This window comes from Motacilla alba, chromosome Z, assembly GCF_015832195.1.
Source record: "Motacilla alba alba isolate MOTALB_02 chromosome Z, Motacilla_alba_V1.0_pri, whole genome shotgun sequence".
Taxonomy (NCBI): domain Eukaryota; kingdom Metazoa; phylum Chordata; class Aves; order Passeriformes; family Motacillidae; genus Motacilla; species Motacilla alba.
In genome coordinates, this window is record NC_052046.1 from 21,760,204 (window position 1) to 21,782,947 (window position 22,744).

The 22,744-nt window shown below is 44.8% G+C and overlaps 2 protein-coding genes across 2 annotated transcripts; both read right to left on the reverse strand.

The window, feature by feature from the left end:
- Positions 1-516: 516 nt before the first annotated feature.
- On the reverse strand, positions 517-5,992 carry LOC119695823 (endogenous retrovirus group K member 113 Gag polyprotein-like). Its single transcript, XM_038124990.1, has 2 exons — positions 4,410-5,992; positions 517-1,015 (listed from the first exon to the last, which is right to left on the reverse strand). The coding sequence occupies exon 1, from the start codon at positions 5,979-5,981 to the stop codon at positions 4,671-4,673; it is 1,311 nt and encodes a 436-aa protein (XP_037980918.1). The 5' UTR covers positions 5,982-5,992; the 3' UTR covers positions 517-1,015; positions 4,410-4,670.
- On the reverse strand, positions 3,823-10,536 carry LOC119695576. The gene is made up of 3 exons (XM_038124354.1): positions 10,503-10,536; positions 6,780-7,319; positions 3,823-4,483 (listed from the first exon to the last, which is right to left on the reverse strand). The coding sequence occupies exons 1-3, from the start codon at positions 10,534-10,536 to the stop codon at positions 4,371-4,373; spliced, it is 687 nt and encodes a 228-aa protein (XP_037980282.1). The 3' UTR covers positions 3,823-4,370.
- Positions 10,537-22,744: the final 12,208 nt, after the last annotated feature.

Below are 22,744 nucleotides of genomic sequence, written 5' to 3' on the forward strand. Positions count from 1 at the left end.
CTGGCATCCTCCGCTCTTGATGATAGATTCATACAGCACAGACCCTCGAACTCCTCACAGTGATGGTGATGGAGCAGCAACAGAAAATCAATTGCTGCTCTGTTTTGGAGGGTCGCCTGCCTCGTTGTTTCCTCGTCTGCGAGGAGGTCCGCTAGGGCAGTTGAGGTTAAATTCGCTTGCTTAGCCACCCAGCACTCCAGGTTACCCAATTCCCCGAGTGCCTTTGCTGCGGCCACCCACGGCAAAAATACCGATACCGCAATATTTTTCGGTTTGGACCAATGAACAATTTCTGAGTCACAATCTGGGTCAATTTGGCGGGTGTTTCTCTTAATGCGGCTAGAATTTAGTGTGACATTTCTTCCTTTCCAATTCATAATTTGGGTATGGTTGGGGGAAAGCAGCGTCAACCGCCCGAAAGTACAGGGCCCTCCGGACAAACGAGAGGGAATGCCTGCCCAAGCTCGGACACCGCAAATTAAAAAGACACCCCTGGGTAGCATCCTTGGACGGCCGTACAGTGTAGATGATGATTTGATGTCAACTTCGTCTCGGCACCAACTGGTGGCCCCATATCGTTGGTCAATTTGTTTCACCTCCAGGAAGGGGCTGGACTCAGGGTAGGGGAAGAACAAAAAGCATACTGAAGCTTGTGCGGAGCCGAGCAACTCAAATTCAGCTGGTTCGTCCATTGTTTTGTCGAGAGCTTCCAGCAGCTCTCTCCAAACCTCTTTGGGCTGAGGGCTGTTCCAGAATTTAAGGGAGCCAGTTTGTGAAATAAATGGTTGTAAGATAGGGAAAAGGGGGGAAGGGAATTCACCAGCCCTGAAAGGGATTCCCACGAGGCAGGTCGACAGAGGGTCTGTTGCTGAGGCGGTGGACAGACAGATGTGATCCTGTCCGATTGCTTGTGCCAGGGTCCGCCACACGTTGGCCTTGGGCTGGGGGATGATCCAAGCGCTGGATGGTTGGGCGAGGAAAAGCAGCGTAATCAAACAGAAGAGTTGGGGTCCAACTGAAACAGACGGAGAAAATATGTTAAAACGGAAGGTTCCGGGGGGGTTGGTTCAGCCTGGGGGGCACCGGCAATGGAGACTATCTTCCGCTTGCGCCTTAGAGCAGATTGGGTCACTTGAGGTGGGGCGCTTGGTCTGGACATCTTTCCCGGGAGGAATGGTTTGACCCATTTCGAAGGGACCCATTTGAGCCCGGCGGGGGTGGACACGCAAGCGTATCCACGACCCCAGGTCACCAGGTCAAAGGGCCCTTCTGTCCTCCAGGTCTCTGGGTCTCGAATTAGGACCGGTGGTCTGTCCTTAAACTTGGTTGCCTGGCTGGTGCTAAAGTGTCTCGCGATGGGCGGGTTCAGGCACTCAAAACTGCAATTTAGAAAATTGATAGTGAATAAGGCCCTGGCGAGTCGGATTTGAGGGGATTCCACCTTCACTGCCCCTTTCTGGTGTTCTAGAGTGCGTTTGAGGCTCTGGTGGGCCCGCTCAACCACGGCCTGCCCTGTCGGGGAGTAAGGGATGCCGGTCTTGTGGCTTACTCCCCACTCCTGCAGGAAGCTTCGGAACTCCCTGGAGGTGTACCCTGGCCCGTTGTCCGTCTTGATTTCTTTAGGGATGCCCAACACGGAAAAGGCAAGCAACAGATGCTTTTTGACATCTGCCGACCTTTCCCCTGTGTGGGCGGAAGCGTAGACGGCCCCAGAAAAGGTGTCCACAGAGACATGCACATATTTAAACCTGCCGAAGCAAGGGATGTGTGTCACATCCATCTGCCACACTTCACAACTGTGAAGCCCCCTCGGGTTGGCGCCGGCGCTGATGGCTGGGAGTTGAAAGGCCTGGCATTGTGGGCATGTGGCCACAATCGCCTTTGCCTGGTCCCTCGTCAGATGGAATTGACGGACCAGGCCGGGCGCGTTCTGATGGAAACGCTGGTGGCTGAGTTTTGCCTGTTGAAAGGCATCGGGAAGTGGGGCCATCTCAACAGGGGCGGCTAGGGCATCGGCGCGCCGATTGCCCTCCGCGATGAACCCCGGGAGGTCGGTGTGTGACCTCACATGCATTACATAAAATGGTTGCTCTCGACGGGAGACCAGATCTATTAGTCTCGAGAGCAAGTCAAAGAGGGCCATGTTTGGAACTTCCTGAAGGACTGCGCTCTCTGCTCTGGACACAACACCGGCGACATAAGCCGAATCCGTAACCAAATTAAAGGGCTCGGAGAACCTCTCAAAGACTCTGACGACTGCGGCCAACTCAGCAATTTGAGGTGATCCCTCAACCGTAGCAACATCAGTCTCCCATTGCTGAGTTTGAGGATCCCTCCAAGTCGCCACTGACTTGTGGGATGCTCCGGACGCGTCAGTAAAAATGGTCAGTGCTTTTAAAGGCTTCCGGCTTTGAATCTTTTTTAAAGATAATTTGAATTGAACATCCTGATTAAATAATTTGTGGGCCGGTCTGTGGATTGAAATTTGGCCGGTGTATGAGTCCAACGCGAATTGGAGAGCTTCATTCTCCCCGAGGAGATGTTCCAACATGGCCTTAGTCAAATGGCCCGAATTTAATTGGATAGGAATATGAATGCATGTGAAGTCAACTCCGGCTAATTCCCGGATCCGGAGGCGAGCCTTCCGGATCAACTCTGCCACCAACTCTTGTGGCCTTGTCATTCTTTTGGACCTGTGATGGCTGAGGAACACCCACTCTATAATCAAGAGGGGGTCCCTCGAGCCTCGGTCCTTAGATGTTTTTGCTGTTGGGTCCCACTGGAAAACCAACCCGTGGAGGTGTGGCAGGGTTCCTAAAATGATGAAGTTGAACGGCAGATCCGGATGGCATCTGTGTGCCTGTCTCTGTGTGATGGTCTTTTGTACCTTTTCCAAGGCTGTGGCGGCTTCCTGGGTAAGGGTCCTGGGAGAACTGAGCTCCTCTCCCCCTTTCAAAAGATTGAAAAGGGGGGCTAGGTCTTCCGTAGGAATACCCAGCCAAGGTCTTACCCAATTTAAAGCCCCACACAACTGGTGGACATCCGCTAAAGTGGACACTTTTGCATTGATGGCCAATTTTTGCGGCACAATGGTCCGCTTGGTGATTTCCAGGCCAAGGTACTTCCAAGGTGGCATCCTCTGAATCTTCCCTTCCTGAAGCTCGAACCCTGCAGAAGTCAATGCATTGATTGTCAGGGCAAGAGCATGGGTAAGTGAGTTGTCGTCAGGAGCACAAACTAGAATATCATCAATATAATGTAAAATGATGGAGTTCTTTGCTGCCTGGCGGACAGGGGACAGCAAGGAGGAGACGTACCGCTGGCAAATCACGGGAGAGTTTTTCATGCCTTGCGGCAGGACTCGCCAGTGGTACCTCTTCCTTGGGGCTTCTCAGTTGATGGTGGGAACCGAGAAGGCAAAGCGAGGAGCGTCGTCCGGGTGCAGGGGAATTTGGAAGAAACAATCTTTTATATCTAATACGGCCAAATTCCAACTTTGGGGGAGCATGGTTGGGGACGGCATCCCTGGTTGGAGAGAGCCCATATCCTCAATAATGTTGTTAATTTGGCGGAGGTCGTGGAGGAGCCGCCATTTGTCTTTGTTCGGTTTCCTGATAACAAAGACTGGGGAGTTCCACGGTGACGTGGACTCCACGATGTTTCCTTTCCTCAGCTGTTCCTCCACGAGTTCCGTGAGCGCCTGTAGTTTTTGTTTATTCAGCGGCCACTGCTCTACCCAGATAGGTGAATTTGATTTCCACGTCAATTTTTGGGTAGGGCGCTCTTCAGTGGCCGCTACTGAAAAAGCTGAGGAGCCTTTGGTAAGTCAATTGTGGCTCCCCACTGGGCTAAAACATCTCTCCCCCACAGGGGTTCCGCGTAGTCTAAAACAAATGGGCGAATAGAAGCCAATTGCCCATCCGGCCCCGTAATTTGCACCACGCTCTTGGACTGTTTAGCTAATTGGACACCCCCAATGCCCTGGACTCGTCCAGCAGCGCTTTGCAATTCCCACTGTGACGGCCATTCCCTTGCGGGAATGATCGTCACGTCTGCCCCTGTGTCCAACATCCCATTTACCCTCGTAGTTTGACCTTTGTTGGTGAGCTGGCAGGTGAGCCGAGGCTTCCCACGCCCTAGTGCCTGTGACCAGCACACCTCTAGGGCGGGGGGCGAGATGTTAGTGTGAGCCTCCTGCTCACACTGCCAAAACTCAGAGAGGGAAACAGGGATTGCTTGGGCGATGATTTGGCCCTTGGGCAGGAACACGGGAGGGTGAATACAAATAACTCCAATAGCGAACTTCTCCGTGTTCGCAGGCAGCATTCCCGGAATGATTGTGATTTCCGGGGGTGTAAACTTTGTGTCTCCTACCACAACACACTTACTTCCGACCCGAAACCAAGTACCTGGTGCCTTGAACGCGACCATCGCGAGCCTGCACTGAGAGTCCTTGATGTTAATTGACTCAGCCAGATGCAACCTAAAAGGCGAGACACAGGAAGATGTCGTAAGAATCGGTAAAGTCTCCATTGGAGAAATGGTCATGTCCGGTGATTTCGTGAAAGGTGAAGTGCGGGATTGGGGTCCCCTCCCTGAATTCCCCTCATGAATGATGTTACCACCCGCCTTATTTCTGTCATAGCGCAAGGAGGGGCTGCGCTCAGAACTTAGTTTTTTTGTTGATTGTCGCTCCCTGCCATGGAAGCCGCCTGCCTCCTCCGAAAGTCATAGAACTGACTTCGCAGGGGGCAGTCGGGCATCCAGTGGCCTGGGTCACCACAAAGGTGGCACTGTCCCTGGCTTGGTCTTCGTGGAGGTGCTGGAGTCCGTTGAGCCGCCATCACGTCTCCCCCGAGGTCTGCCGCTTCTGCGAAGGACACCCGGCGCGTTGGTGTTCTTGCTCCGGGGTCCTCCCTGAGGATTGATGGAACTTTCCTCTGGCAGACCTCGATCATCTTCTGGATGGTAGGTGGTGGGTCCAGCGGGAGACTTAGGATGGCGGCTTTACAGGCTGTGTTGGCGTTGGCATTTGCCACTTCGGTTAAAATCTCCAGCCGAGCGCTCTCCGCCTGGACTTGTTGGTCTATAGCCCTGCGGAGGCGCTCAACAAAGACAATAAAAGGTTCATCTGGCCCCTGACAGATCTTAGAAAAGGTGAGGGCCGGTGCAGCTGGTTTGAGCGCCAGGAAGGCCCGTTCAGCCACCTTGGCGCTTTCCCGGAGCGCTTGACGGGGGGTAACCCTGGCTTGGGTTGCCCCGTCGGCCCAATTCCCAAGACCGACTAGTAAGTCGGTACAAACCGCTTCACCACTGGGAGTTGTGGCTGTTTGGGTATTCTCCCATAAGTCTGGGAGAATATCCCTAATACCCTTTTTCCACGCCTCCTCCCACACCAGGAATTCGGTGGGATTGAGGAGGCATGAAAAAAGCATCCGCAAGTCGGCGGGTACAACATTTGTTTCTAGTAAAGAGGCCCGAAGGAGCCCCCGGAAGTATTCACTCTCCCGGGAAAACTCCCTCTGAGCCTTGCACAACTCCTTTATGGTGGAGTGGGGGAATGGGGTCCACTGCGCCCGGGTGGGCCCTTCACCTTCCTTAATATATGACACTGGGGCCGCTGTGATTAGGGGCGGCGTACCAGTGCTGAAATCCCCCCGGTCCACACCCCCGGAAACCGGAGCGTGGGAACCGGAAGGCGGGGCGTGGGAACCAGGAAGCCAGTGGGAGGAGCCAGGCGTGGGAACCGGGGCGGAGCTTTGGGGTGGAGCTGATGGAATTGGCTCCGCCCGAGGGGCGTGAACAGGAGGCGGTACTTGGGAAGCGGGAGGGGAAAGGGGCGTGTAAGAGGGTGGGGGGTTGGGAGAAGGATTAACATAATTTGGGGTAGGGTTAGGGAAATGAGAAGGGGTGGGGAAAGGGTTGGCGGGAGAAAGGAAAGGATTGTGGGGAGAAGAAGGGTTGGTGGCGGGAAAAGCCATGAGGCTGCCACCATTTTGGGCTCCATGGGAGCCATTTTGAGGGTATGTCTGGGGGCTGCCACCCTCAGGAACTGCAAAGTCAACTTTAGGTTTGACAACTGGGAACTTGGGGGAAAAGGGTTCCGGGGACTGGAACGAGCCCTCCGAAGTCTGGCCAGGACTCCGGAGGCGGGGGGTCAGGGAACCCTGAGGAGAGCCCGGGAGATGGTGGGTGACCGGCGCGGTGCTCTCGCGAGCTGCTCCCCTCAGGATCCCTTTACTTTTAGGGAGAGAAGGGGTGGAACGGGGGTCTGGGATTCGGGGGCAAGGAGAACATGAACTGGGGGGTGGTTGTTCCCTCAGTTTCCGTTTTTCCCTTAAAGCAGTCATAATTTGGAAGCTCCAATATACTAATTTTTTGTTTTTGGATCCCCCCTTAGTCTCCAATTGAGTTAATTTTTCACCGACCCGATTCCAAAATCTTAAATCATCAACAGAATCAGGGGAGATCTCTGGAAACTGAGTGAACAACCATAAAACCAAATCCTTCAATTCCCTTTTAACAATTTTAACTTCCCTCCCCCCAAGGGTATCCACAACTTGGAAGTAAACTCTTTTCTGGGGGACAGAGAGTTTCACACCCATCTCTGCCCCTCAAAAACGAAACCTCGAGGTACAACGAAAAATAACGCGAACCAAAAGCCCCAACCGCTGGCCCCGACCCCACCGAGCCCAGGGCGAAACCTCTGACCCGACCGGACGAAACCGGGGGATCGGGCGGGGGATAGTTCACGAAGGTGGTAAGCTGGAACTACTCACCCCTGACCAGCGGAAAGTGGGGAAAAACCTCGAAGTCCGCAGCTCCCTCCCGGATCGGCTCCTGGGTGGCGAAGTTCCCGATCCGATCCCCGTCCGGAGCGCCACCCCTAAAACGGGGTCTGCTCACGGAGCAGGGTAGCTTGACAACCACGGAGCGAAAGGTGGTCAACGACGAAGAGACGAAACTCTCGCCGCGACCACTGGCCTCCTGCCGTGGGGTCCGGTGATCTTTCGGGGGCCCCACGTTGGGCGCCAAGCTGCCGCACTGCTGTGTCGAGTGTCCTCTACTCCCCCTGCAGCGGGGAGGAGGCAGCACCGGCTGGCTGAGAGCACAACAGCAGCGTGCAGCGGGGGGCACTACCCTAATGCGCCGGGGCGTCGGGGCAGCGCCTTCGACAGGGGTCAGCAGTCTCGCGAGGAGGCGGCAAAGGACGGAGGGAGCCAAAGAAAAGAGGATCCTCACTCGTGGGTGCAGTCCAAAGGGTTTATTGCCTTCAGGGAAGTCCACGAGGGAAGACCAAGAGGAGTGACGAACAGCAACTTATAAAGGGGGTGGACACAGACATTGATACAGCGCCTTCGACCAATGAGGAAAAACTAAGGAGTGGGGTGACATTAGATTGACAAAGACTAGAACCAATAAAACACCGGCTAGGGAGGGGCCCGGGGTTCCTGTCCAATCCCTCTCAGGGAAAGGGGAGAAGTTTCTAGAAGAATGGGAGGGGTTCGGGAGATGGACAGGGCCCAGGAGGAGGGGAAAATGTAACAAAGGGGATGGTCGTCAAGGGAACCGGGGAGGGGACAAGGGCTTGGCAGCTTGCCCAGAACTGGGGGGAACCACTTCAGGGAGAGGGGGAAACCAGGACTGAACCATTAACATAATTTTGGGATAACAAACTGGGGGAATATCATAAACTAGGGGAAAATAATGCAAATGGGGGAAACAATACAAACAAACCCGCGCGCACACCACAACACCAGGGCGTGCAGCACCTGCAATCTGAGCAAGGAGAAAGACAGAGAAGAGGGGTAGCATGCACCAGTATCTGTTATCTAGGTGTTGGACATAGTACCCAAAGGAAAGGCCTCTGCCCAATTGTGGGAAGTGCAAGCACAGAGAGCTCCCAAGGCCTTGAGTATACAAGCTTAGAGATAGAGATAGATACATTGTTTGGCTAAGGCCTTGGAGAAGGCTTGGAGCCTTAGAATAGAATAAAGAAACAGATGCGAAGTAAGAATAAAGATTTGTAGTTTAAGCAGAATATGTTTGAAGCAAGTAAATATAGGTCTCATATAAGTGAACAAATATATTAAGCAAGATAGTAAAAGATAGTAAAAAGCAACTGAAGTTTAACAATAGATCTTGTTGTAGAGTTGATAAAAACTAGAAGATACAGCAGTAAGTTTCTAGAGTTGTATGATTGGATAGAAAAAGATGGATTGTGGTAAATTGTGTAAAATGTAGCAATAAGCAATTGGTTATGAAGGTGCTAGTGAGTTTTGTGGAAGTAGCTGATTGGATAAGAAATTTATAAAAGACATTGTAACTAGGATTATAACAGATTCTGATGCAAGGCTTCTAATGTGATAACTTTAACAACCTATGGATGTAACAACCTTAAAGCCTCACCCTTCCATGAGACTGATTTTGCAATAAACTATCTTTTAAACACCTCATCAGTCAACCCCATCTTTCTTTATCCAGAACACCCAGTCAAAAGAGTTTTCTGGAAAATTCCTGTAAGCCAAGAGACAAATGGAGTCCAGGGCTTCCCCATTCCTCCTCAAAACACTCACAGATTGCTACTTAATTCCTATGTTTTTCCATTAGACTGTCTAAAGAGCTTGACTGTTCACTCAGTTGCTCAGTCAGGAGATGATTGCATTTGTTTCACATGTTGGAGTCCCATCTACTCACATGCACAATTATTCTTGCTATTTACACCCAGTTTAGGCCTTGTCAGAATAAAGCTGTGAAACTTTTCAGACAAAACCAGTATTGGTAATGAAGGTTTGAATTGTAAGCACTGATAAAGCTCAGTCTGAAATAAACATTTTGTCTCCAAATATCTGCTACAATTTTATGTCGTCTTTTACCTCTGATACGTACCAGCTTGCATTAATTTATTTTAGTGGTATCTTGGAAGAAGACACCAGAGAAAAACCACTCAGCCAAGGATTTCCCTGTTGGTAAAGAAAATCACACCTGAAGCACAAAACGAGCTATTCTATATGAAGTCAGAAAGAGCAAAACCTTGGATTTGAAAAACTCTGGAGTTTTGTGTAATGTTTGATCCTGATCTGACACATGTGACTCAAGCCTTTGTGGCCCATTGTATGTTGGGGTGTTTTTTTGATGAAGAAAATAAGCAGTAAATCCAGGTCTGAATGGTCATGATCCCTGGAAATCTGTGCATTAAAATACAATAAGCCAATTCAGAATACTGGCCTTTTTTCCTTTAGTTCCATGTTATATTCTCAGCATCAGCCTTAACCATCCTTGGTAAGATTTTTTTCTGCAGGATGTGTATTTTATACCCTGACAGCTTGGTACAAATATTTTATTGTCAGAACTGGGACACAACTATGCTTGCAATCTAACTACCTATTGCAGATTTTATGTGTCTGAACTTGTGACTGTCTATGAAAAAAATTAAGCATTTCTGTTCCCCCTCTGGTCTTCTCAATTCAATTGGAACCATCATTCAGGGAAAAGAGACTTTCTCAGTGAAAAGCAGCTGTCTTTCTCCTAGTTTATAAAAAGTCTAAAAAGTTTATAAAAAGATTTCTCTGAAGCAATACAAATTCCTTGCATTTTATGAATCACCTGTTTCACTTGAATGTTAATGCTACCTCCAAATGATGTGTATGTGTGTGTATTCTTGTGGTTCTTTCTGTGAAAGAAGCCCTTCACAGAATCTGTTTGCATCAGAGATGCGACTGCTGGACTTCCATCTGAATGTTGCTGTTGTTCTCATCTCATCTCATGTCATCTCATCTCAACTCATCTCACATTTGCTTTTCCAGTCACTCTCAGATGTGACTTCCCAACCACAAGAAATTGTTTTGAGTTGGTATCAGCTTAATTGATCTGTATTTTCTTCGTCTGAAATAAGTTTTTAGTGCCAAAAGAAAGGAAGGGATTTTATTGCCAATTCTTCTGTTGCTATGGGGCAAAATTCAGGCAAGGCAGTACATTTCCACGGGTCAGAGTCCACAGGAGAGTATATTTTTTTCAGAACACTGGCTTTAGTCTGCCTTAACCTAAATCATCCTTGCTGTGCTTGGAAAGAACATGAATGAGGCCATCCAGTGCTAAAATGAGCCATTGTGTCCTCACACCCAACTCTGTCAATGCTGGCACTATTTTGTCTAACCAGTTCTTTAATACCTCTGAATAGCTCCGGAATAGCTTGCTCCCCCCAGAAAGCTAGTCCAGGTTCTGTCTGCCCTCGCAGTCCCCACTATCTAGCCTGTATCTTTTTCAGGTCACCTAAGATTCTCAGTTTCTAGGAAATTAGATGAGTTCAGCTCACAACAGTGAAGTTTCACCATTAACCATGCTTTGGAGGTATGACCTAGTACTGTCAAAACTCAGTCCTTTCACTTCCCTCTTAATTTTTCTCTGTTCCTACCTTTTATCTCTTGATAGATTCACAATGTTCCTTCCACTCACTTTAACATCTAAGCAGTGTGAAAGTGCTGATGCTCACTCCTACATACCATCATCAGCATTCAGCTCCCTTCTTCTGTTCATATTTCTGAAACTTTCAGATCTTCATCTTCACACATGCCCACTACAGCATTCTGCTGGGAATCTAAAAAACATATCAGATGCCAGACATATAAAGAAGTTTCTGAGAAAACTTTCCATCCCTGTCTTTCTGAGCAAATAAACCTTTATTTTGTAACCCTCACCTGGCTTCCTGAGTTCAAATTTTCAGGAATTATCTTTAATACCACTCATATGGCAAAACCGCTGGCCGTTCCTCTGTCATTATATGTATCTACCGAAGTCTGTCATTACCTCAGTCTCTACTGTCCATTTGACCTGTTGCCAAAATGGAAATTTTATTTTTTCTTCACTTTGTCCTTTTTGAACACACCACTTTTCAGGGGTGTCCTAGTTCTTCTGGAAAGAAGAAAACTGGTCCTCTGTGTGATTTCAGTCCTTTCCTTAAACCCTGCTCTGACTGCAAATGTCTAATTATAAACTATGAGGTACTACTATCATTTTTAATTAACTTATTTGACAAGTTTGAAGACAATTAAACCATAAATCATTGCCAAATGCCCAGGTGCACATCTGCTAACTTTTGCAAGAATTACTTCCCTATCACCCTTGCTTTAATTTTCCCCCTGCTAATCTTCTAACTCCTCATTTATTAGCTCTGGAATAAGTAGAATGAACCACAAATGTAATATCATTCACTATGTGTTTGCACAAACACATCTCTATTCTGTTTCCCACCCCTGCTTAGATTGTTTGTTGTATTAGAAGTCCAGCATGGCCTAGGAGTTCACTGAAACTCCTACAGCCCCTGTATCTTGCAGTGATGTCTCTGGGATGTTCCTGCTATGTGCTTCTAGGTTTAGCAGAGCAGAGTATGGCAGAGGTCTCATAGTAATGGTTCAAATTTTGTGCCACAGCAGTGGTGAACAGTCAGATTGTGGCACCAGCAAGCCACACCCTTGGAGAAACAGTTGTCTTTGTATTTTGACCTCTGTGTAAGATACAGGAAAGATGAAGAATTCTTGCCTAGGTTTGATCTGAGGACAGCTGACAGCCTTGTTCCCCCAGACAAGGAATGCTCTTAGCCATAGATTTTACAGTAGATACCTTTTTTGCAGCCTAAATTTTCCCATCTTAGAGGCATGCTATGGAGACTGTTTATTTGGTTGTTGTGAAGCTGATTGTTTATTTTGGACTGTGATTAAATAGAAACATATTGACATTCAGCAATTACACAGAACAGTTTATAGATAGCAGTTTGCAAACGATTTAAAGACAAGAGAAGTCAGAAGCTTATTTGAAATCTTGGTGGTTCATAATTCATATGGTCTCAAGGTCTTTTTAATTTTGCTTTTGTTCATTTGACTGGGGTTTTTTGGTCCTAGAGATAACTTTCCATAATCTTGCCTAATCTAGTAGGCTCTGTGTCTATTGTTATACACTTCTGTTGGGACTCTCCTGTAACCTATACAGAGATTTCTTACCTGCTCCAGAATTTCGTGTGCTTTCCTCTGATACAATTAATCACTTCATCAAAAGAAACCTAATACTGATACCCTCCAATACTTAGATAAGTACCTTAATACAGAAAATTTTGAACTTGTATAGAGGGGACCATAGTGAAGGCAATGCTTCGGTTTGAATATTTGCCTTCAGGGACTGCTGGAATGACAAGAAAATTGGACTACTGCATTGGCAATGGCAAATGCCATATAGAAATAGCAGATTTGCTCAGTTATCTCCATCAAAGACACAATCAATCTCATGTTGCTACCAATCCATCTGAAAAAACATCTCTGCAATACAGCCACAAGCAGTAAAACATCAATGAGAGCCTGACTTGTCCATTCAACTCTTGCTGAATACATTCACAAGGCTACTGAATATCGAATAAAACCACTGCTGCTTTGGGCCATGAGCAGAGACCTAGAATTTAGGCAGAAAAAAACCCCAAAACTTCTTTCTGTTTTGTTCTACACCTGCAGAATCACTGTATATCTAAATGAGAACAACTTGTCCTGGCAGAATGGCCTGAATGCAGGCATGGCTTGGGGCAGCCCAGCCTGGCTGCCAAGCAGCCTCATGCACCAGCGATCTCTGAGATCTTCTCCTCTCAGGGTGATAAAGACACAAAAAATCTCCTTCCTCACACCTTCCCCACTTTTCTCAGAAGTAGGCCAGATACACATAATTAAATAGTCTGTCTTACAGGAATGTCAGCATTTACCTTGAAAACAGAGGAAACTGGAACTGTCACAAATACCTTGCTTTTTGTAGCAGTCCTGAGAAAAACAAAAATATGGAAGCAAAAGGACATCAAAATGTAATTATTTTTAGAATCTGAAAATATTCTGAGTTGGAAGAAACCCACAAAAATCATACATGTCACGTCCTAACCCTGCACAGGACAACTCCAAAAAATTACACCATGATTTTCTTCTTTGTGATCACCACACAGCCATGAGTGCTCCATGGATGATGATTTTCTCAGCATGATAGAGGGAAAAAAACTCTGCAAGAAAAGTAGATTTTCCTCAATTTCAGAAAAAGTATGTTGTTACAAGCACAAATACAGCAAAGAATATTTTCACTAGTGGTGTTAACTTTGAGGGGGCTCTGACAAAAAAAGAAATAGTAAAGATCTTTTAGTCTGCAGCCTGCTATTTAAAGAATAATGCTGGGCGTTCTAAGGTGGCTAGACAGACCATCAGGTGTCTTATGTGCAGTTAGATGGATTTGGATGAATTTGGGTGGTATGTAGGCCTGTAGGTGCCTTGCTGATAAGAATACAGAAATCAAAGGAATTTGATCCCTCATTTAAACAGTCAGATGTGAGAGAGCTAGGGTGAACTTTGTTATTTCAAATATGACTGAGTTTGGTATGAGGGCTTTATTTGTGGTGTATTACACTAAGAAGGTCAGAGAAACTGGAATAACATCTTGAAATTTTTCTCTGGGCTCTTTTCCTAATGTTCTCCATCCCCAACTCTTCAATTTTGCCGCTAATTTGCACATCCCTTTAAATAAAAAATTATCTAATGTTTAGAAAAATCAAAATACCAGAACTGAACAATAAGCTAAACGATGCCACCTCTTTATTCCAGTGGAATATATATTTATGTTACTTCAAATTTCTCACTTCTGATTTTTTAATTTTTGTGGTGTTACAAAGCTTTGGAAATTGCACTGTAGCTTCTGAGGTTTGTGTGCTGCAAAAAGGTTTTTAGTAAAATAACTTTTATTTGAAGTAGTTAATTCTTTCTGTAAAATCAATCAGAGCACTCACCAAAATGAGACAAATTCAGGAATTCTGTCTTTCACTTTGCTGTCATACAGAGTATGGACCTTGTCTCTTCTTGCCCTGCCAAATGCTGTGTGCCCATCATGCTTTGAGCTTTTAGGTGAAGAACACACTTTATGGTGATCATGTGCGAAATCAGAGCTCCAGATCCTTTGTGGTATGATGGAATGGAATCAGTCCTCACTGTCAGTTCTCCTGGTTGCTTTGGCAGACAATGAGGCTTGGAGTACTTGGCTTATACCTTTTTCACAGTGGTTTTGCAAAAGCTTAAAAAAAAAAAAAAAAGTGGTACAAATTTCTTATGGTTTTTTCATGCACTTGTGTTCATCTTTCAGTTCTTCTGTACTTGTGTTCATCTTATTTTTGACTACCAGCTACATAGCTGAAAATATTAAGCTGCTGAGAAATAAACATAAAAAGTCATCTGCAGGTTAGGTCAAAGGTCCTGCAAAAAGGATTGAATTAGCAAAAAAAAAGTGACAGGCAGACACCACAGAGGAGGCCAAAACAGGCCAATCAGAATCATTACCTTTGTTTTCTTAAAGATTTTCATCCCAAGATATGTAAGTGCATCTGGTCTGCATTAGGGTATTGGAGTACTGCCTATGGATATAAACCTACACACCTTGGAATACATTGAAGAACAAGGACCAGTGAGAAGTTATAAATGGTTCTTAATTCATGTGTGGATCTTAAACCTAAAGCAGGAACATTCTCATTTTCTCTTTGCTTGTCTATCCATCTCTTTTTTTAACTCACATTTTCCATGGAAACAAAACCTTGCTGAGAATTAAGTATTTACAGAAGTAAGCTCTATTTAACATAAGGCAGAAGTTTCTCTATTATGCCAGCTCTAACTTCAACACCATGTTCATTTTTTTTGAGGAAATGACCATGAATGTAAAGACTTGCTTACCCTAATGCATGGCTGACCTCTGCTTGTGCTCCTTTCCTGGGAGAAGAAAGACAAACTGTTGCTTTTGACCTTTTCAATGAACCAGGAGAAACAGAGGGAGTTTAATATGATAAAGCAGCTGTGATCTGCAGCAATCTTCTCAGTGGTCACACACTGAAGAGAAGGAAGAAGTAATTGAGTTGCCTCCTAGTATCTGGGGTGGTTTGAGAGCCACGGCAGAAGAAACCTTGTCAAACCAGATGCAAGGTTGTGGGAGCTGTACAAAGAGGATGGGATTGGAGAGAGAACTGAGAGGAGAAAAGGTCCTTTGCTGTGTGGAAAAATTCTTGATTTTGTAGGTCCCTGACTTGTTTGAAGTACAGCCTTTCTGTATACTTCTTCCAGACTGTTGTTTAAGGATTTGAGTGGGAGAAACTACTGCAAATCCATCAGTCCCGCTGCTCAGATATTTTGATGAGCCTGGACTGTGTCTTCTAATGTTTGAAGAGGTGTTGCTTTCACTCTAGGAGACAGACAGTGTTACTGGAGAGGTGAAAGAGGGACTCTCTGATCTAGTGCATGCAAAGAGAGAGGATATTACTCATTGCTACTATGAAGCAGAGACACTTTTTGGAAAATAGTGTAGAGACTATGACCTACTCCATTCCCCTGAGTCTGAGAGCAGGAAGTAATCCAAGGATGATAGAACAATAGAATAGTTTCTGTCCTTTGTTACTATCACAGAATGCTTTGGAGAGATGAAGAAGACAATCCAAATCTGAATGGATTTCCATTATTTTGCCCCCAGGACTGAAGTGCTTGTAGGATATAGACAGTAATACCTATCAAGCACTGATTTCCCTCCTCCTTGCTGTCTTCCTCCACCACATTTTGTTTTTATTTGTAAGAACAGATTGTTCTTCTGAGATGTCTCTGCGCCTGGCAATGCCTCAAAAATGCACTGCTCAGTTATACAAATGACAGTTATGAACACTAAAGCTGACTGGATACATTACACACCCAGTTTTCCAAGCTGTAATTCAAGACAGACCATTTATTCAGTTCAACTACATGTAAAGCAGAGTGACCCAGTGCAGGAATGCACAAGATCAGGAAGAAGGCTTTAAGTAGTGTTCATTCATGTTTGCACGTCTTGTACGGAAGAACAATATGTTGGGGATTTTCTGGGCCAAATGCTGCCAGTTGCTTCAACTTACTTTCTGCTAGATAAACACAATAAATCACAAGCTTGTTTAAAGGTACAACAAGCCAATTTCTCTCATGAGCACAGTAGTCTCAGCAAAGTAATTTCCTCTTGGTCCAGTCTTGTTTGTCTACTGCAAAACTATGCGACATTTAATGAAAGAGCAGGAGAAGATTTTGCCCATAGATACGGGCAAAAAAAAGCTAATTTTGAGCTATGTGCTCAGCTACCCAAAGACAGCTACACTGTCCTTGGTTTGCGTGTTAAGTCTTTCTCTTTGTTATCACCTCATTTCTGTACTTACCAACCTGGTTTTAGAATGTAGCATCTGTAGGTGAAGAACTGTCATTTGTAGGTGAACATTGATCTGTAGGTGAAGAACTGTCATTTGTAAACTTTTGGTAGCTACTGATCTCAGAATCATACAATCATTAAAGCTGGATAGGTGATCACAACAATTGGCTGAAAACAAGCAAGGAAAAAGAGAGCTGAGTCCACCATCCAGGGAAGGATGGGGCCTCAGGGCAAGGTCCTTCTGTGTCAATAATCAGCAGAAAAATTCAGGTTAACTGCGGAGTGGACAAGAAAATCTGAGGGTGCACTCAGACCGGAGCAGGTGGGAGAGGCTTGGATATGGCAGGAAGGCCATGAAGACACTTTGCAAAGAGGCAGAAACAGCATGTTCATACCGCCTGCATCGAGGTAGGGGAACTTGCAGACATGGGGTCTCAGGACTGCCAAACACAACCCTGAGGACTTCAGGGCTGTTGAGCCTTTGCTGCCAGGTACTGCATCCTCTGCAACTGAATAATTTAGCTTGTTAATTAGTGAGAATTAAGCCATGCAGAGGGTATAAAAGCTCTATTAGAAGACTGCTTTATGACACTGTTCATTAGAGAATTGCTTGACATAAAAAAAAAAAAAAAAGCCCAATGTAGTATTTCCATTACCTGATTTTATTATACTGAAAGATTTTATATACCACATACTCTTGGCTCAGAAATATGACTTTTGAATGGCTTCTTCACCCTTCAAGGGTGTTAACACTCTCAGGGTTCTAAAAATGAGTCTTGCATTTAAAGCATGTCCAGAAAGAATTTAACTAATGCCCCTATACAGGAAAAAAAAGTGTTTTTCAAAGGATAAGTAAAGTCATCCTGAGCCCTCACTTAATATTTGAGGCAAAACCCATCCCACCAGTTTCCTTTAACATGGAGTTCTTTAATATGCCAATACATTCATTTCCATACTCCCATCATGATATATCTTGGATGCTTTCTTAGAGGCAGTGTGGCAGCCAAGAACTCATGCTTACCATCATCACCCACTGAAACAATAGAAGTAGACAAAAAGGTGCTGTGATGTTCAAGCCACTTGGGAGCAAAATGGAGCTCTGATGATCTCCTGGGGTTAAGAAACATGGACCAACACTGGACAAGTATAAAGTGCATGGAAGCATTTAAATCCTTGTATATGTACGTGTGTATGTATTATTAGTATGCCACAAACAGGAACTACAGGTATTTAGGAGCAGAGGAACAAACTATGAGGAAGAAGAACAGGGAAAGAGAACATTTTAAAAGAGGCAAAAAGGCCTCATTTGTGCTATTTTAGCACCATTAGAAATGTCTTGGTTTGTCACTTTGCTGGAGGGAGGAGTCTAAGAAGGCAAGTATTATATTATTCAATCGATAATAGCTGCAAATTGAATCAGATTAAAAGAATGAGTCATTCCCATTCTTATGGTCAATTACCAAAGTCTGCTGATGCAGCTGATGCTAGAAGTTTCATCAGTGCAATTTCATGATCTGTAGTCCTGAGGGTGACTCAAATCATGAGCAGACAGACCTTGGCCCATCACGTGAGTTGGAAAGGGATTTCCTGCCTTCACCAAACCGATGGACTAGGGTTATGACAGTGCCTCTTCAGGGGAAATGCTGACTCTGTTACAGAACCACAGTACTGCAAAAAGCACTGGCACCACTGTATGTCCTGGTTTTTTGAAAAAGAATTGTGGAAAAGAGATGAAACACAATCCTGAATGAGCATTGAAACCTTCTCTTCCTAGATTTGGATGCGATGTTTATCAGAGCAAGAGGGAGATAGGCAGGATCAAGGGTTTGTCTTATTATATTTTTGCTTCCCATCAGTAAATGCAAGGGTTTTGGTGCTAGCTTTCAATTGGAACAGGAGTCAAAACAGATATCTCAAAATATTTCCCTGTGATCCCTTGGATATTTACATCAGTTTTGGCTCTGTGACACAGCTCAAAGACAATTTCACATCTCAAAATAAAAATCTGCACCTCTCATGAAGTCACCTCTGTTCAAGAACAGCATACTTCCGCTTCCTTCCCTGGATTCTGAGGTTGCTGTTAGCTCATAGCCCAGCAGCTAAACACGGAGTCTTGGCTCCTCCTTCAGCTACTGTCCTGGGCCACAGGAATCAAGGAAAGACTGGAGATCAGACAATTCAGAGGAGTGTTTGCCTGCACAAATAATCTTTCCCAGCTAGGAAATTTGTTTGCCCTTTGGCAACTTTAACTCCTTGCACAGAGAGTTTCATGGTGAATGTTTTTGCATTGAGGACCTCTGGAGTGAAAGGCACTAACTCTTTTGACGAAGGCATATTGCAACACAATCTCCCTTAAATAGCCACAAGCCTTTATTGTTCTCATCCCTCTATTTTATTCTAATGAGGCATTACACCTGCAACACTTTTGACATTTTAGGCAGGGCAGGGATATGGTAATTAGCCAGACATTGCATTTTTAGTAGAAGTCTGCCTCAGAAGTCTTGTTTTTCTAAAGCTGACCTGTTGAGTGATTCAATAGCTTCATATTAATATATGGCACAGTACAGCTCCATTGGTTAGCATCCTAAATCTGCCAGTTTGCTCATTAGAAAAATAAGCAACAGAGGCAAATATCAAAGATCTCATTGTGGCAGCAGCATCCACAAGTTCACAACAAAAACTACCACACCTCTGCACTTTTGAGTACACTGCTCTTTCAACCAGGATGCAGGAGAAGATCAAATTTAGAAAAGTAGGGCTTTAAATAGAGGTTGAGTACAAAAATAAAGTGTGTTCTTGGAAGTTCTGTTCCTATAACAAATTTAGAAACAAGAACAGAACAAAAAATTTTCTAGCGTTCTCAGGTGACAGGCTGTGTAGTCAGGTGGACATCCCTGAATATGACATGCTGTTTCAAATACAGACTTCCAGGAAAAGCAGAGGCAGGATGATGTCTTCTTTTTCTGTTTATTACACAGTGCTAAGAACATCAGAGATGTGTGAAAAACTATAAATCTTCATATGTAGGCAATCTGTCTCAAATGGCCTGACAGCTCATATCAAGAGTTCTGTTGTCTCCTGGTTTCCAAGTAATGAGTATCTCTGCGGCCAGATTTTCAAACCTCTGCTTCCAACTAGGCACAGAAATAACAGGCTATTTAGATGTGCTCTACCCATAACAGCTTCGAGTCTGACATGCTTGGACAGATTTTTAAAAGGGCTTGACAATTATATTCCAACAATAGCTTGAAGAGAACTGGGTAAGATATTGCGCCCAAACATTTTGTGGTGGAAAAAGTACAATATTTCCAACATCTAAAATCCATTTCATAAAAGCAAACTTGTTTGTATCAGAATCCAGGGAGGAAGGACTTGAACATAGAAAGAGAAATAAAAATGGGTGTTTGTGTTTGTTTAATTTGCAGAAGGGAATAATTTTTCTGCTCACTGACATTCTATGGGAGTTTCCATCCAATGTTTTGCTTACTTCTGAAAAACATTAAAGAACAAAATGCAATATTGTATGATATATTAACAACACATTAGATCTTGTGAGTTTAAACTACAACACAAATACTTTCTGCAAACTTTCAGCTTGTTGAAGATGTTGAAGAAAGTTATTTGTTGTTGACCTTGGGTGATATTTTCCCAGCTGTTTTAATAATTGCCACAAATCAGAAGATCGATTGTTTGTTTGGCTTGAATAGTACTTTGGTTGTTGCTTTAGGTTTTTTCATTCCATCTCAAATTTTAGTTGAGTTTATGATGAGAGAGAGAGAGGAAATTCAATCCTATACATTTTCCTGAAAATACAATTTACTGGATGAACTGGGCAAAAAGAACTTCCTACTCCTGCAGATGATAGTATCTCACTTAGGAAACATAAGGACAGACTATAATTTTATGCAGATAATGAAAGTATAATGGATGTCCTTAAAGAGGTCCTATTCCTCCTACTTTATTTAAAAATTTGCTTAAGGAAGAGACAGGTTAGGTTTGTATATTGCAGTTGTTGTATTATGCAACAAGATACATTACACTACATTTCTCATTCCTTATTGCTGACATTTTAACCAGTTCATGTCGCTGATTGGTTAGACTATCATATATTTATATTATATGTTTAGATTACGTATACAGTTAAAACAGGAAAGCTTTCCATGTATGCTTTCTTTTCAGGAAGAGAGAGTAAAACTATAATGAAACTTGCTTTAGTAACAGAAATATGGTGTTAAACATACAAAAAAGTGGTTTGTGCTGCATTATTAACAGTAAACTTCTGTTAATTATAGTAATATTTATGACAATTATCATTCCAGTTACTGAATCTGGTCTGGGTGTAACTTTAATTATGTAGTTGATAGTTTCTCACGGGTTGGTATTGGGTCTGTTGCTTTTTAACACCTTTGTCAGCAAGCTGAACAGTGGGATTGAATGCAGCCTCAGGAAATTTGCCAAGAACCCCAAACTGTCTGGTGAAGAGGGAAGGGATGCCATCCAGAGGGATGTGGACAGGCCTGAGAGGTGGGCAGTGTAAAGTTTAATAAACTCAGGTGCCAGGTACTACACCTGGGGCAAGGCAATCCCAAGCACAAATACAAACTGGGTGGAGTATGGATTGAGAGCAGAGTGCAGTCCTGCCCAGAAGGACTTGTGGGTATTTCTTGACAAGAAGCACAACATGACCCAGTCATGGGCACTCCCAGCCCAGAGAGCCACACGTGTCCTGGGCTGCATCCAGAGCAGTGTGGGCAGCAGGGCCAGGGAGGGGATTCTGCCCCTCTGCTCTGCTGAGACCCCAACTGCAGTGCTGCATCAGCTCTGGGGTCACAGCACAGGAAGGACATGGAGCTATTATTCTGAAAGTTATTAAACAGACATTTTAGCAACAGCAGAGTCCTTTTGCCAGAGCCAGCATAGGCTCATGAGAGGGAAGTGCTGCTTAACCAGGTTAATTTCCCTTTATGAGAAGAACATCCATCTGGCTGGCCAAGGGGAGCAAGATGCACGATGTGATAGTTTTGGATTCTGGCAAGTGTTTTGTTACTGTCTTGCACAGTATCTATCCCACTGGACAGCTAGAAAAGTCCATGATATTTTGGGTGGCATATTGCTTGACTCAAAGAGGTGTAGTAAATGAGGTCACATCAGGCTGGTAGCTAGTCACTGTTGGGGATCCCCAGGACTCAGTTTTAGGGCTAGTATTCTTCAATGTTTTTAAAAATTATCTGTATCAGGAGTCAAACAAACCCCAAACAAAATCAAAAAGCTAACAAAAAAACACAAAAAACCCAACCAACCAACTACCCTGCTCCAAAAAGCCCAAAACAAACAAATAAACAAAAAACCCCAAACAACAACAACAAAACCCCACCTGCAAAAAAAAAACCACCAAAACAACCAAACAGACAAAAAAAACCCCAAAAAACAAAATAAGGGGGATAGAAAAAGAGGAAAAAGAAAACCTCAAGGAGAAAAAAAGCAGAAAATGTTTTTAAGAAAGCAAAGTCAAGACTACACATGCTGCCTGGCTAAAAAGAGACTTCAAGATGACACAAGAAAGTCCTGATAGCTTTCCAAAAGCAAGGTTAAAAAAAAGAGGTGTTAAAACATGCAGAGATGAATAGAGCAAGCAAAGAACCCATGGCAAGCACAGACAAAGAGAAACATATTGCCAGTGCATTCTGCCTTCTCTTCAGGGGCTTTCAAGGACACCAGAAAAGGGAACAAGTGAATTCATTGAGGAAGAAAAAATTCCATGAACACCCAGTTGATCCAGGAAGACTGCTGGTGACAAAATGCCTTTGACTCATAACACTCAATGAAATTTGTCCAAAGCAGGGTACCTCAACCGCACTACTGATGTTGCTATGTAAGGAGATTTTCACATGTAGTCAAAATATGGGAATGTTTAGGGGTTTTACACCTGTTGTGGAGGTACCTTCCAGGGCATGTTGTTAGCGAGGTCCATGCACAGCCCTGGTACAGGATCTGTAAAGCACAAAATGGAGGAAGACATTTCTGGAAGGGCAGTAAGAACTGACACTAATCTTCATGGCCACTTCAAGAGTTTTTGCTCTCTTTTGCCATCTGAACTATTTATGAACCCAAAACACAGCTCCTTTTCCCCATGTTAGAGAGTGTGATCCCAGACCAGAAGAAACTACCTGCCTGAGCGTGGCTGGTGCTCTGCTGAGAGATGAAACAGGCACATGCCTTGAACACTGTTCACATCTTCAGGGCTAATCCTTGTCTGTTGTGGAGGAGGCAAGGGTTCAACAGTTCTGCTTCTCTGGCTGCTGACAGATCTAGCTGAGGTAGTGATGCAGTGACCTTGCAGGCTGGTGTTAGTCAGCTAAACCCTGCCACTGCCAGCCAGTGACAGCTCCCAGAGATGGGGCACTCAAGGCTGCCTTTCCCCACGGGTAGCAGCAGGGTCTGTGAGATCTGAGAAGGTGAGTGCTGCAAGCAGCAACCAAAAGAGGATGAAGCACAGTGTGTAAGCAGCTGCGTAAGCAGCTGATGGGCCTTTTGTGGG